Consider the following 13,529-nt stretch of genomic DNA (forward strand, 5'->3'; position numbering starts at 1 on the left):
GCTTTAAGTTGATAGAGGAAGTAGTTGCTTGATATATAATATTGGGCTTTTATGTATAAAGGAACTGTGCTATCCTTCAGCCTGTGCTGTTCTTTTGGATGCTACCATGGGCCATGTCACCTGCTTGTCCTTTCCACAACACCAGCCATGACAGTGTCCCCAAACTGCTGCTAGCATGATCACTCTTCTATCCACACAGACAGAGAACCCCGTGTTGCAAAGCTAGTGCAGTATTTGCCCCAGCTGCAACTCATGTGCCTCTAGCTGCCTGATATTTGTAGCAGATAGACAAAGGACAAAGGTCTTAGATCCTGACACCTGCTAATGCTCTTCAAGCTGCCTGGGATTGTTGGTAGTATCTTTGTACATAGACAGTTGCTCCTCACAGCTCCCTTCTGCAGTTGCCTGACCTGGTGTAGCAAGGTGTACTGCATTGGGTCCATCTTGCTCCGAGTTTCTAGAAACCCTTTTGGCGTGCACCACACAAAAAAAGGTGTTAAGCAGAGCCCTGCGGCCCTGGCAGGTGGGATTGGTTTCTGCCCCTTAATACTAGTGGCATTTTAACAAAAGGGAAAACGCCACACTTTATTTCCTTAGCCCACAGATTGCAACTCGTTACTGCTCTACGCTTCCCTATGACAGGTGCTTAGGCTGATGGCGTCTCGCAGGCTTTTTGCGGGCGGGGTGCACCGCTCTCGGTCGGGTTTGTTTAGCCTAGCAACGCCCGCTGGGCCGGGCAGGAGGCTGCGGGAGCCCCGGCCGGGAGAGCCGCCGGCCGCCCCCGCCCGGCCTTGCGGGGACGGGAAGGGGCTCCCGGCCCGCCGCCATGAAGGTAGCAGCCCTGGACCTGGGCGCCCTCCTCGCCAAGCTCCGCCGTGCCCCGCCAGCCCCCGGCCAGCGCCCCCCGTCCGGCGGGGGCTGCGTCCCGGGCAGGGCGGTACCGCTGGGGGAGCGAGCGGGCGGCCGCCCCCTGCGACTGGCGGCTGCCGCGGCGGACAGGGAGTCCGGGGGGCGGGCGGGTGCCAAGGCCCTGCTCATCACCCTGCCGGACATCGGGGAGGAGGTGGCGGCGGAGACTGACGGCGAGGAGGCGGCCAGCCGCCCACCGCGCCACGCGTGAGTGCGCGTCCCCGGAAACGCGGCGGGGAACGGGGAGGGTGTGCGCCCCTCTCTCCTGTGGGGTTCCCTCTACCCAGCCTTTTCCACCTGCACGTGCCCTGAGAGGTACTGAACATCTCTCTCCGCTGGAGTGCCCTTCCCCCAGGGGTATGCCGGAGGTAGGACAGAGCACCTTCAAGACCAAAGGTGACGGTTTGTACCAGGGCTGTGTTAGGCGCCTGTAAGACGCAAAGGGCTGGACTGTGCTCAGAGTGCCCCTTGTACAGCGGGCAGCTGTATGTCGGGGGAACGAAGGTAAGAAAGAGCCCGGCCCCGTGTTGGCGGAAGAAAACTGCCCAGTCCCTGCGGGGAACAGGGCCCAGGCGTGTCAGAGAGGCTGAGCAAGGAAAGCAGCCAAGTCCTGAGGGAGCACAGCAGGTGCTGAGCTTGAGTAGGGATTATAAAGGTACGCATGCAGGTGTATGACTCATATCGAAGTCTGTCCCCAAGTTGCAGCTGTGCATCGAAGCACACATTTCAGTCATTGCCTTGAAAAAATCTGAAGTGTCAATAGCACATATGAGACTTTATTTGGATGCTTCTGTGTCTAATCTTCAAGGTCAACTTTGGAATGTGTAGGTTTTGCTGAAGATAAACCTGTGTGCTGTAGGATTCAGTTGCTGATAACTCTGCTGAAGCAAAGGTGTGTAGCAGAAGGGCTTACTGAAGTCAGTAACAGTTGTATTGTATTGGTGGAGTATTTTGTGCTCTTACCAAAAAAAAGGCTGCTGTATATATTATGTGAACGTCTATAGTTGCTGCCTCTGTAGCACTAAACTATGCAAGTCTTTGATATTGCTGACAGTCAGGGAAACATGAATATTTTGTCAAATGTCAGTGGGAATTAATGTATTTTGGAAAGTTAAGTTTTTAGCTCTCTCAGCTTGCGATAGAAACACTTCTAACCAATATCCCCTAATTATCCACATGTATGCATAGTGGCATTTCAAATATTTTATTCATAGCAGTCAAGCTTATTCTGATAAGCTATTGTCTGTCTTAAAAACAAAACAAAACAAACCAGAAAGATGTAGAAGGAGGAATAAGATACATCAGTTTGACAAGGAAAGTCTATACCTTCACATTAGCATTTTTTAATGAGATGGTTTCACCCAAGCTTTTAGAAGCAGCATTGTAATTAAATATTAAAAACTTCAGTATTCCTTGCGTAGAGTTCAGATTTGAATTTCTGAGTTACAGAACGTAATATTATATTATTGATAGGATGCTTTTGCTTACCCAAATGAAGTAATTGGTTAATAAATGAAAAGATCCATTTTATGTCTTGCTGTTTTTTTCTTAGATGTTGACAAGTTGATAGCAATCAAAATACACTGAGAGTGCAAACCAGTGAAAATCTGGAACTAATATCTTCCTGTCTTCGGCAGGTACACTGAATTTTCTGAGCTCCACAACTACCAACAACTTGTCCTAATACCATATAGGACTAAACTATAGCAGTACTTTGTAGGATTTTACATTTACTGTTTATTTACATAGTGACTTCATATCCTTCTAATAAAATTTAAGTAGTGGTAATGAATAAATCTCTTTTTCTTTAAATGGAGAAAAAAAAATCCACTTCTATTACTGTTTGAAAAAATTTATCCTGCTATATGAGATAATGAAATTCTTTGGAAGGATAAGAAGATGCCTTATGCTACACTTACTACAATATGCTGATGACAACCAGATACATAGAATCCATTTTTTAAGGAACATTAGTTTTGCTGACCTAACATGTTGCAGTAACTAGAGGAGATAATAGCCCTTAGGTGACCTAAAGGTAAATTGGGCAGGCTTAATTTATGTTATTTAGAAGTGGGTAATATTTTGCAGAAATTAATTGCACTGCTCCCCATTTTCTGCATAGTTCAAACACCTGGAAAATGTGTTTGTGAACTTGGAATGAGAAGGGTTGGACTCGATGATCTCTGAGGTCTTTTCCAACCCAGTCAATTCTGTGATTCTGTGATCTGCCATGTAAAAATCTCACTGTCTCCTGCTAGCTTTCATTTCTCAGTAGCTCAAGCTTTGGCATTCAAAATTATTAACTTTGAAAATGTGGGTATAAGTAACTTGATGAGCTGCAGAAGAGGATGGAAACTCGGGTTCCCTGTCTCCTGTTTTAACCACTAAAAGCAATAGATCTCTTTCATGCTGTAATACATACTAGCCTAGTTAGAGCATTACAGTTACTTAGCTGCTCATTTGCATTATATTGATCTAAAAGAGTAAATGTAGTAATGTGGTGGTTTGTCATAGTCTATTTTTTTCATTGCAAATAAGTGTAAAAGTACTTAGAGCTAAATTTTAATTTTACATGGTACTATGGAGGTCAATATTCCTTTAGATAGATGGAACTAAAAATAATTACTAGCATTTTATATGGAATGTAAGGTTTTTGGTGAAGTCTTATGAAGTTTCCAGCAAGTACTTAATCAGCTAGAGAATAAATGTCAAAAAAATAAAAGCTAACACCAAAGAATCCCAATTTTCCTCAAAGTGCTTTTGTTGCTTTCAGATGCTAAGAAGTTATTCTTGTGTACCCTTATTAGTCTGTGTTGTTTACAGGAAACTGAAGCATTATGTTTACAACCAGGCATTTTATTTCTGATCCACTGAGCAGGATCACTAGCATTAGCCATGAAAAGAGAAGAGGAAGAGCCCTGGGCTGATCTTGTTATGCTTAACTGTGATTGTGAATTCCTCTAAAATCTTCCTCTAAAGTCTTTCACAACACTCTCTGAATGAGTGACAGTTTTACATCCTTGTTCTTCCCTCTCCTGACTAGGTGTGATGAACTACTAATAGTCTTCAAAATAAGTTCTCTTTCATTATGAGTGATTTCTATATGTCCAATTTTCCTCAGAGATTAATGAACAGAATGGAAAAAAAAAATTTCTGATCTCTTTGATGTTATAGTGATGAAAGAAGTCTATTACGAAAAGGTACTAACTGAATTTCCAAATGTACAACAGTAACAAGAATATACAGGGAAAGTCTTGTGGACCACTTCCAAGTGTTTGTTAGGCTGCTACTCCCTCCCTGTCTGTTCACAGACACTTGATCCTGCAGCAGTAAAAGCCTCCTATCAGATCCAAAGAAATAAAACACCTTCTCTAAAACACTAATTAGCATTCTTTATTATTGCAGTTAATTAAGATGATAGTATTTTTCTTAAGGTTGATTCATAATTTATGTTAAAAAGTCAGATTTACTTCTCTAAATAGAAGAGGTACTTAATATGCATATCTTGCTCTGCAAAATTGTTTATATTTCCTTGAACCAAGAGTTATCCTTGTATTTATGTTTTCACATCAAACCAAGATTTGAAATAGATTTTTTTTTTTAAAGTACTCAACAAGCTCATCCGATCTTAAAGGCTTTATAATTTTGAAATGTGTTAAAAAAATTGTAAAAGAATAAAATTGCTATATACAAATAAGACTATCTTTAAAATTAAAGTGGTTTATTGTTATTTTGTTTTGTAAAGACAGGAGCAGAACTCAAGATAGATCATGGTTGCAAAAGCCTGAAATCTATTTCAGGAGTCAGTATGAAAGTGCCTAATAGTAGGCATTCCACTTACGTGTATGTAATACAGATATCCACATAAGATGTTGTGTTGTATGTAAATGTATTATTATTGTATTAAAAATTATGCCCTGTTTTTTCCCTTATTCCACGTCTTTAGGAGTAGCCCTGAAGACACATAAGGGTACTACATGTGTGCTGCTCTATGTATTGTCAGTGATTTAAAACAAAGATTATGTTCTCTTATTTCTTGTTTTTCTTCAGATGCAATAACAAGCGAAGACTTTAACCCCAAGGAGAAGCAGGTCTTGGGCAAAAGAGGTGGTTTTGAGTGCAGGTAGTGAACGCTGTGTGCTGAAGGCTGCCACAGAGGACTAACAAGCTGCAGAGGGTGATGTGGAGAAGCACTGAGGAACCTCTGTGCTTTGGGATGCCAGTTCTGAGAGAACCTGTTGCTACCTGGAAACAAAGAGTGTTTGTGGTTCTGAGTTGCCGTGGGTCCTCTTATTAACATTCTGGTGGCCACTATTTATTTATTTATCTATTTATTTATTTATTTATTTTAAATTTAGCCATTATGCAATTTTTTCCCCAAAAATGAGATATAAGAACAAATCATAGCCTTCTTGGAGGCCATCTGTGTCACGAGGGAGTAATTTATGGTTCTGCTTGCTGCAGAACAATGTTTAGGTTTCTTAGAGAGAAGCACGACTTAAAAGAGTTCGGTGGTGGGTTCACTCTATTATTTACTGCATGGGGGAAATAAGCCAAATCCTGCTTACCTTTTCTCCAGGAACCTGATACCTGTTCATGAAGCAAACCTTCAGGTGTCTTCCCTCCCTGATAACTGTTCACTCCAGAGTCTGTGTCTTGGGGCTTCAGAGACAAACTTTCAGGCAAGGCCTGTACTTGTTGCAGTGCAAACTGTCAGAATCCTTCTCTCCCTGGTAACTGTTTGCTTTGGAGTCTGTATTTTAGAACCCCAGTAGCAAACTTTCAGGTGAGGTCCGACAACCGTATGCAGAGCAGACTTTCAGGAGACAAAGTTCTTAGAAAAATAAAAATATAATGGAGCAGAGGAGCAGGAGGGCTGGCTCCAGCTGGGTACCTGTGCAGAGGTCTGCCCAAGCATAGAAAACTACAAACTTTTATATCTTTACAGACCATTCACACTGTGATTCTGTCCATCAGCAATATTTCACCACCAGGTCCTTTCCTCCCCTTTTGCACTCTTTTTCTCTGATTCCATGTGGGCCTTTGTTTTGTTCAGTTGTAGACATTGTTTTTGGTCCATATCCTTGAAGGTGTCGTTTTGTCTGGATAAATCCTTTCTTCCCAGCAAAGTGCAAAATAGGCCCCACTTTGCAGATGTTGATAATGTCTCTGCATTAGACTTGGATTGTGGTTTTCCCAGTCAGTTCCATTTTTCCCAGCAAAATGAAAGCTAGGCTTTATCTTGCAGGCATTTAGTGTAGTTTGCAGTTGCTTTTGGTAAATAAGAGCTTAACATTTTAGCAAATCTAGTCTACCAAGTAATATGAATGAAAAAGTGTATTAACAATCATACAACCTTCTATCTCTAAATAATCCATTTTATTTGGTGTTCATCTACTTAAGCTAAATGATTAATATTGAACTTGAATTGGGCTCATCTGCTATACTCTGAATATACATTGCCATACAGCTCACTTATTTAGCAGGAAGACCTCAAAGTGGGCTCATCCAGGCTGTTGTATTTATAGAATGAAGTGGTTGACTTGTAGTCAAATTGCATACAGTAGGAAAAGTATGCACGAGACTCCCCGTGCCCACAAGCCACCAGTGTTCAGTGTGCCATTCTGCTTCCCTGTGGGTCTCCTGGAAGGAGTTCTTGGCCTGGCTGCAGCTCAGGCCTTTACCTCCCCTGAAGCCTGGACCAAACTGCTGCTGGTTTGGCTGGGGGGCGTCGAGTGCATCCGCCACAATCTGCCTACCTAGACCATAGTAATTGCAGCGTTACTATGAGATAATGAGGAAGTATATTGATCAGTTTTGTCAAAGTCTTTCAAGATTACCTCCTCTCTGGAGCTGAAGACAGTGTATTACAAAGCTGTCTTATTTTAGAACCTAGTGTAGCTTTTAAGATTATTTAGGAAAATATTTTTACCTACATATGAAGAACCTTACATTATGGCAAATTATATTGATTTGATCAGATCATGAAGACTGTGCCCTGAAAACTCACTGACATTTCAACTGTATGAATACTCCTAGGTTAGTCTAATCATCAAAGCATCAGTAACCCATATATAGATTCAAACACAGCAAGGGCCACTTCTGAAAAATGAAGGGCCGAATCAGATGGTATGACTGAATGCTAACAGTAGAAAAACTGATAAAGCTTCACATTTTCAAGCTTCAGATAAAATCAATACTTGGTTGAAGAATGAGCAAGCTGACTGAAAGCACTGAAACACTTTCGACAATGCTCACTAATAGATAAGATAGCAAAATGAAAATAATCTATTGTGTCTGAAGTGACACTCATCAACAAGCACATGTGCTATCATTTTTTTGGCTTGAAAACCTTTTTATACCTGTCTTAAAATAATTTTCTGTGGAAAGTTATGATTATGCTTCATTTACTGTGTACCTGCTGGACTTTTCAAGATATATCACAATTGTCTTAACATCAAGAAAGCTGAAGAATAGGGATTGTAAGCAGGAACATGCATTGTTGTCATCTTCCTTGATTTCCTTTGTATTGTCGCAATAAGTGATTAAAGGCTGAGCCAAACTGAGTGCTTTCAACAGTTGTAAAAGTCACTGGATCAGTCTCATAAAATGACCAGGCTGCTGAAGGAAGAATTTGGTGCTGTGGTATTAACCAGGTGTAAGTGTGCTCAGCCCTGAGCACTTCCGGTACAGCAGAGCCTTCAGATGCACCTCCTCTAGGGTCTGCCAACTATGTGCAGTACTGTCTGTCACACTTGGCTGTCTGTGGTCATTGTAGTTGTTACAAAAGGGTGAAAGTGCTCTTATCTCTTAAAGGTCCTCTGAGTCTGTTTGGAAAACAAACAAACAACACAAAGTCCATAAACAGCAGTCTTGTCAAACAATACCGGAGGAGTGTACCATAGTCCACCCCAACCAAGTTGGAGAGGTCACCAACTCACATGGCTGGAAGAGGGCATGTGCATTTCCTATGAGCTTTGTACTTTCTGGGGTATAAATGTTCAACTACGATGCTGCATTGCATGCCTGGATATTGTTCATCACTGATGCAGAAAGCAGCTGGGGTGGAAGGGCCCTTTTGAGCAGTGACAATAAGTTGGTGTCGTTTGTGATAAGGTTTTTATGTTCTGTTCTGTGAACAAGATAGTGACCAGGAGTGGTCTGTTCACTTCCATCAAACAGCTCCTGCAAGGTGGGTGCTGTGTTCGCAGTAACCCTTTACAGAAGAATATTAAGTGGGCTGGATTTGTGGAGTAACAACTTTTGTGCATTGTATCACTTCAAAGAATAATAAGAAATAGGGTCCCACGGTAATTGTCCCAAACCAGTGTAAAAAAGGATGAAGTCATTTCAAAATTGGTTTCTTCCCACAGATATATATACTTGTGCTAATGAGAGCTTGAATATTGATTTTTTTTTTTGTTAGTCTCGTATCAAAGTTTTCTATAAATCTGTCATACAAATCATAGTTATCTCATGGTTTTACAAACATAAGTGTGGGATGGAACAACCAGCAGAAAGTGAGAATATGAATGAAATGAATACTGTTAGGTTGTAAGATAAAGCATGTCATGTTATGAGAGTATGATGTATTTAGTATATTTACCTTTGTTACAAATCGTGTTTCCAAAATAGAAAATAATACGTAAAGAAAATGGGAGAGCTGAGAAAATTAACTCTTGGACAATGAGGCAGCAGCTTTATCAGAGATGAAGATATTATACATTGTTGACAATGGAGCAATGTATAATAAATATTTTTATCAGAAGCTGTGGCTACAAAATGGTCTTTGATCCATCTATTAGAGGGGTCTCATGATAGTAAAGTTAATATTTTTATATGTTCAGTGACTTTTCTAAACTCCTCTGGTTGAATGCCTTTTGGCATCTCCTTTTATAACACACTCCAGTTCCAAATTAGGGTGGTAGTAGTAGTAATAATAAACTCTTTCTCAATTAATTATCCATCAAATTATCATTGCATTGGTGGGAAAGGAGGAAGAAAGGGCTTGATTTAGAGTAATGCAGTTGCTATTATGCTTTTTCCTATTAATGTTTTTTGTACAATTTAGTGGTTGGGTGTGAGGGGGGACCAGTGACTCTTTGTTGCAGTTGCAAGGACAAACAAGCCTTCCAAGAAGCAAAAACATTACACAAAATCTAACTCTTGGTCTCGGTCTTTATGCCGAGTGAATGTAGGAAAAGGCGGGAGATGAGCTTGAGAGTGAACAAAAGAAAATAATATATTTAGGGGAATAATAATCACAACCTACCTTACACAATGCTGACCTCAAAACTGGCAGTTACGAGTCAGAAATGAGATCTTGGCAGTGTCTTTGACAGCTCTGTGAATGACTGCGGCTGGGTGTGGTGGTAACCAGAAAAAGCAATAAAATCTTGTTGCTCATCAGGCACAGAGTGGAAAGCACCATTTCACCACAGCGTAATACATCTTGTGTGCTGACTGCGGTTCTGGTTTCACATCTCAAGAAAGGCAGCTGGGATGTTTAGCGGAGAACAGCTACCTGCCTTCAGAAGAGAGACTGTGAAGACTAATTTGCCAGTTTTGAGAGGAGAAGTCTCAGGTTGTGATTGCTACAGATGTGATGCTTAAAGAACTCTGGCTGTAGTGTAATGGACAGCCAGGATGGGAACCTGTTACCCATGAGATGCTGCAATAGTAGAATTAGAAGGCATGCATGGATAATGAGTAGATTAGTGTGAACAATTGAAAGGAAAAGATAATAAACACTTTTTTTTTTTTTTTTTTCTTCTACTTCAGCAGAGTGGGCAGTAACTTCTGGAATTTGTTGCAACAGGAGGTTATAGAGGCAAATAGTATCAGCAGGTATAGAACGGTTTTCAAGAAAATGCTGGACAAGAAGTCCTGAATGGATGCAAAATATTGGGGTGGGGATTTACTTGCTTCACATCTATTAACCCACTATAGTACATACTGCTGGAGAAGGAGGAAATACACTATAGATGATGGCCAGATTTATGTGCTTCTGCTAAACAGTATGTCCTGTTGCTGCTATCACAGAAAATATTGGAGTAAATGGACTATCATTGTGATCCAGTAGGACATTTCTTATGTTCCTGCATTACTTAGGCAACAACTACAGCTAGGACTAAGCAAAATAGAAGACTTCGTATGTGCGTGTGAGTACACAGGGGTGGTGGAACGAACTCCCAAGGCTAAAATTTGTGTTCCAAGGCCAAAATCTGTAAAATGTGATGAGATGTTTTACAGCCTCTTCTTTTTAAAGGTGAGTTGCACACAACACTTGAAGGATGCCACACTGCAGGGCTTCTGGAGTTTTTTCTGGGGAGGAAACATGAGGGTTTTCAAAGTCTGCTGTTCATTTCCATTTCAGCTTCCTCACTTTGGAGGACAGCTTTCTATTAGCATTTCTGATTTTCACCCTCTTTAAATACATTTCAAATTAGCTGTGAAACTAATCTGCTAGTGATGACATCACACATGCTATATCTCTTCAGAACTCTGACCTCACGAACCACCTTCAAGATCTTTGTGTTTAAAATCACACGCAAGGCAATAGCTTGTGCATCTTATGTCAGGTCTCCTCTTTCACCGTATCCTCATCCTTTTTTTTTTTTCTAATTAATCTCAAAACATTTCTCCTTCCATATTCACAATTTTTATTGCCTTTGTGTTCTCCTAAGCCTGGAATTTCTTTCTTAAATTGCTGTTATGCCTTCATATCAAGCCCTTCATGTGTGCTGGAATATGCTTTTTCTGACTTGTAATTGGGAAGGAAACCTGAAGCTCTAATATGTTATAAAAAAAACAAAAACAAAAAAACCACCACACTTTAAGCTTTTTGACCATATAGATTCACTTTTTCTTCTTGTTTAGTCTCCTCCTCTTACCTGACATTCTCCTCTTCTTAATGTAGAATGAAGGGCTCTCTTACTTCTGTTCAACATTCTGAGGTTGATGGTATAAACAATTCTGTAGCACAGTTTGACCCTTAAATGGAACTGTGAAACTTATGTGCTTAGCTGCCTTATTATATTTATCCTTTTTTGTTCTAAGCAACTAGACAAATTTTGTGTGTTACTTCAGAAAAGAGGGGAGAAAAATAAAATGTTTCTTGCACTTCTTGCCATGAATATAGAAATGTTAGATGTACCAAATTTAAAACTGTTTTACTGCCAATGAGGCTCTTCTGCCCGCCCCCCCCCCCCCCGCCACTTTACAAAACAAACAAACAAACACAGAACAAAGATCTTAAAATGTGACTGAAGACACAAGCTGCTTCATTTACTCAGGCCTTCTCTTCGTATTTTTTGTTCTTATTTTGTTCTATTTTAGTCCAGATCATTTTTCCCATCATTCAAACTCATGAGCAGCCTTATATTTTCCTTTGTTTTGACACAGTTTTGTTTGAGACTAATATTTTGTCTTGTGTCAGCAAACGTAATGACTTAGAGCAGTCTGAAATAAACAAACACAGCCAACAGTTTGTGGTTAATTCAGCCTAGTATAGGATTATTTTGGGCATTGTCTCTGTGCTGTGAATGTTGTTTTTAAAGGAAACATTACACACAGTAAAACCAGTTTAAACACACTTCATTGTCATGTTATATGTCTATTTATTAATAAACTGTTATTGGAAATAGCTGGCCTACAAGCTCTGGGGATTTAGGGAGAAGATCACAGGGTTTCTTTCTTATTTTTGCCTTTGGTTGTCTGCACTCTGGATGTGCTTTTTATTTTTTCAGCTAGAGAAAGCCATCCCACTGCCATGTTTGTGCTAACATGTTCCCCTCTGATATCTTTTGTTGAGATGAAGTAGCAGTCAGTGGTGCATTCAAAATTTTGTGCTTCTGGAGTTCTGCTGCTGTGGAAATGTTTTTTTTGGGGTTTTTTTGTGTGTTTTTTTGTTTGTTTGTTTGGTTGGTTTGGTTTTTGTATTTTGTTTTTGTTTGTTTGTTTTTAATTTTTTCTTTTAACATTTTTAAGTGTTGAGTTGTAAGACATGTTGAAGTGGGTCGAAGCTGAGGTGACCACAGCAATCAGCTGGGGCATGGGCAGTTACTGTGGGTGTCAGTCTTCCTTGTGGTAGTGATTTTGTAGGATAATCAGTTATGTGGCATCCATAACTGTTACTCTCAACACAAAGATTTTTTTAAAAAAGTGATTGATAACTTTGTGTCTGCATTTTTGCTTGCCATCCTCTGCTGCTTGTATATGCGAACAAGAGAAGTATGCAAATACATGTTGTCCCTGGACTGATGGTGTAAATCTCTGGTGCAAAGCTTGCCTGCTTCGACTTCATGCAGGGACATGTGGTCTTGGCCCTTTGTCACGCAGTGTGTTGCCTTTTTTCTAATTTGTTCTAGCAGATTAGAAGATAGAAAAAAAAAAAGTAAAATACTCTTAAAGAGTACTTATGTACATGTGTGGGTAGTTCTTTAGGACAGAAGTGACCAAAAGCTAGATGATAGTGAAATCTCTTTAGAGCCTGCATAGTGCTGCAGTGTTTAGTTCCCTTCACTCAAAACACAGTTTCATTATATCTAGTTGAAATAAAATGTAGAAAATATTTGACAGGGTTCAAGAAATATTTTGTTTCATGTTTTAAATATTCTTGGAAGAGCAGTTGTAGTTCTTGGGTACTTACAGTATTCTGTTCATAAAAGCTGCATTCCACAAACATATATATGTGCAGTGATTTAAAGTTAAAACTGCGTTTTCTAAACCCGAACATAACTCGGCTGTTATAGATCTTCATCTGCTTGTTGGATACATGTAGCTTGACAAAGAACTACGTTTTTTAATGTGTGTGTTGGAGGTTTTGGACAAACCTACTCTTACAGAAGAATGATTGCTAATGAAATAAATAACTTACGCTTTTTCTATGGATAAACAACATTTAATCCATTTCCTTGTGTTCTGTAAAAACGTGTTCATTAGAGCATAAGCAAAACAGCGCTGGGTGCGCGGGGGATTCACTCCGCCCAACACGCACACTTTTAACAATAAGAAGTGCGCTTAAATACAGTATGGTATTACATATTCATAATGACCCCAGAAACGCCTATACATATTCATGACCTTTCCCGCTTTTTATTAAAATGAGTCTCAGATAACCATTTACATATTCCCCTCCTTGACCCTCCCCTGTTGCGCCTGCGCAGTGTCACTTGGTGAATTTGAGGAAGGGTCTTTAGGGGTCTTTGGATGAAGGCTCCTTCAGCTTCGTCACAGTGGACTTTTCACCTTTGGCTCATTAGGAGGAACTGGCTGGAACCCAAGCTACCAAACCGACTGAAACCAGACTGGCGCCCCCTTTTTGCTGTAAATCTTGGCTATCTTGTCTCCTCAAGGTTGCAGCTGGTGCTGTAGAACTTCTTATCTCGGCATTTAATGAAGTCCTGCTTTTTTTAGCACAATTAGTTACATACAGCTCTAAACTAGATATTAATAATGTGGTTTAAAATGTTAGCTTGTTAGTAGGCCCTTATTATATAGTTGCTTAACCCTTAAAGTGTTAGTTCCCTCTATCAATATAACTTTCTAAACAAGTTTCATAACTTTTTACATAGAACTTAACCACATTTCCCTTTTCCAAGTTCAGAGTCCGTGCCTCA

General features: G+C 40.2%; 1 protein-coding gene across 1 annotated transcript in view; it reads left to right on the forward strand.

Annotated features, from left to right (window-relative positions):
- Positions 1-826: 826 nt before the first annotated feature.
- FAM149A (family with sequence similarity 149 member A) overlaps positions 827-13,529 on the forward strand; it is a gene marked incomplete at both ends in the record, with an annotated part of 29,641 nt that continues 16,938 nt past the window's right edge. Inside the window, one exon of the mRNA XM_080344039.1 lies at positions 827-1,116. Within this exon, the coding sequence (XP_080200165.1) occupies positions 827-1,116 (290 nt within the window). The remainder of the gene's footprint in view (positions 1,117-13,529) is intronic.

Source organism: Nesoenas mayeri (assembly GCF_963082525.1).
Source record: "Nesoenas mayeri genome assembly, chromosome: 4".
Classification (NCBI taxonomy): domain Eukaryota; kingdom Metazoa; phylum Chordata; class Aves; order Columbiformes; family Columbidae; genus Nesoenas; species Nesoenas mayeri.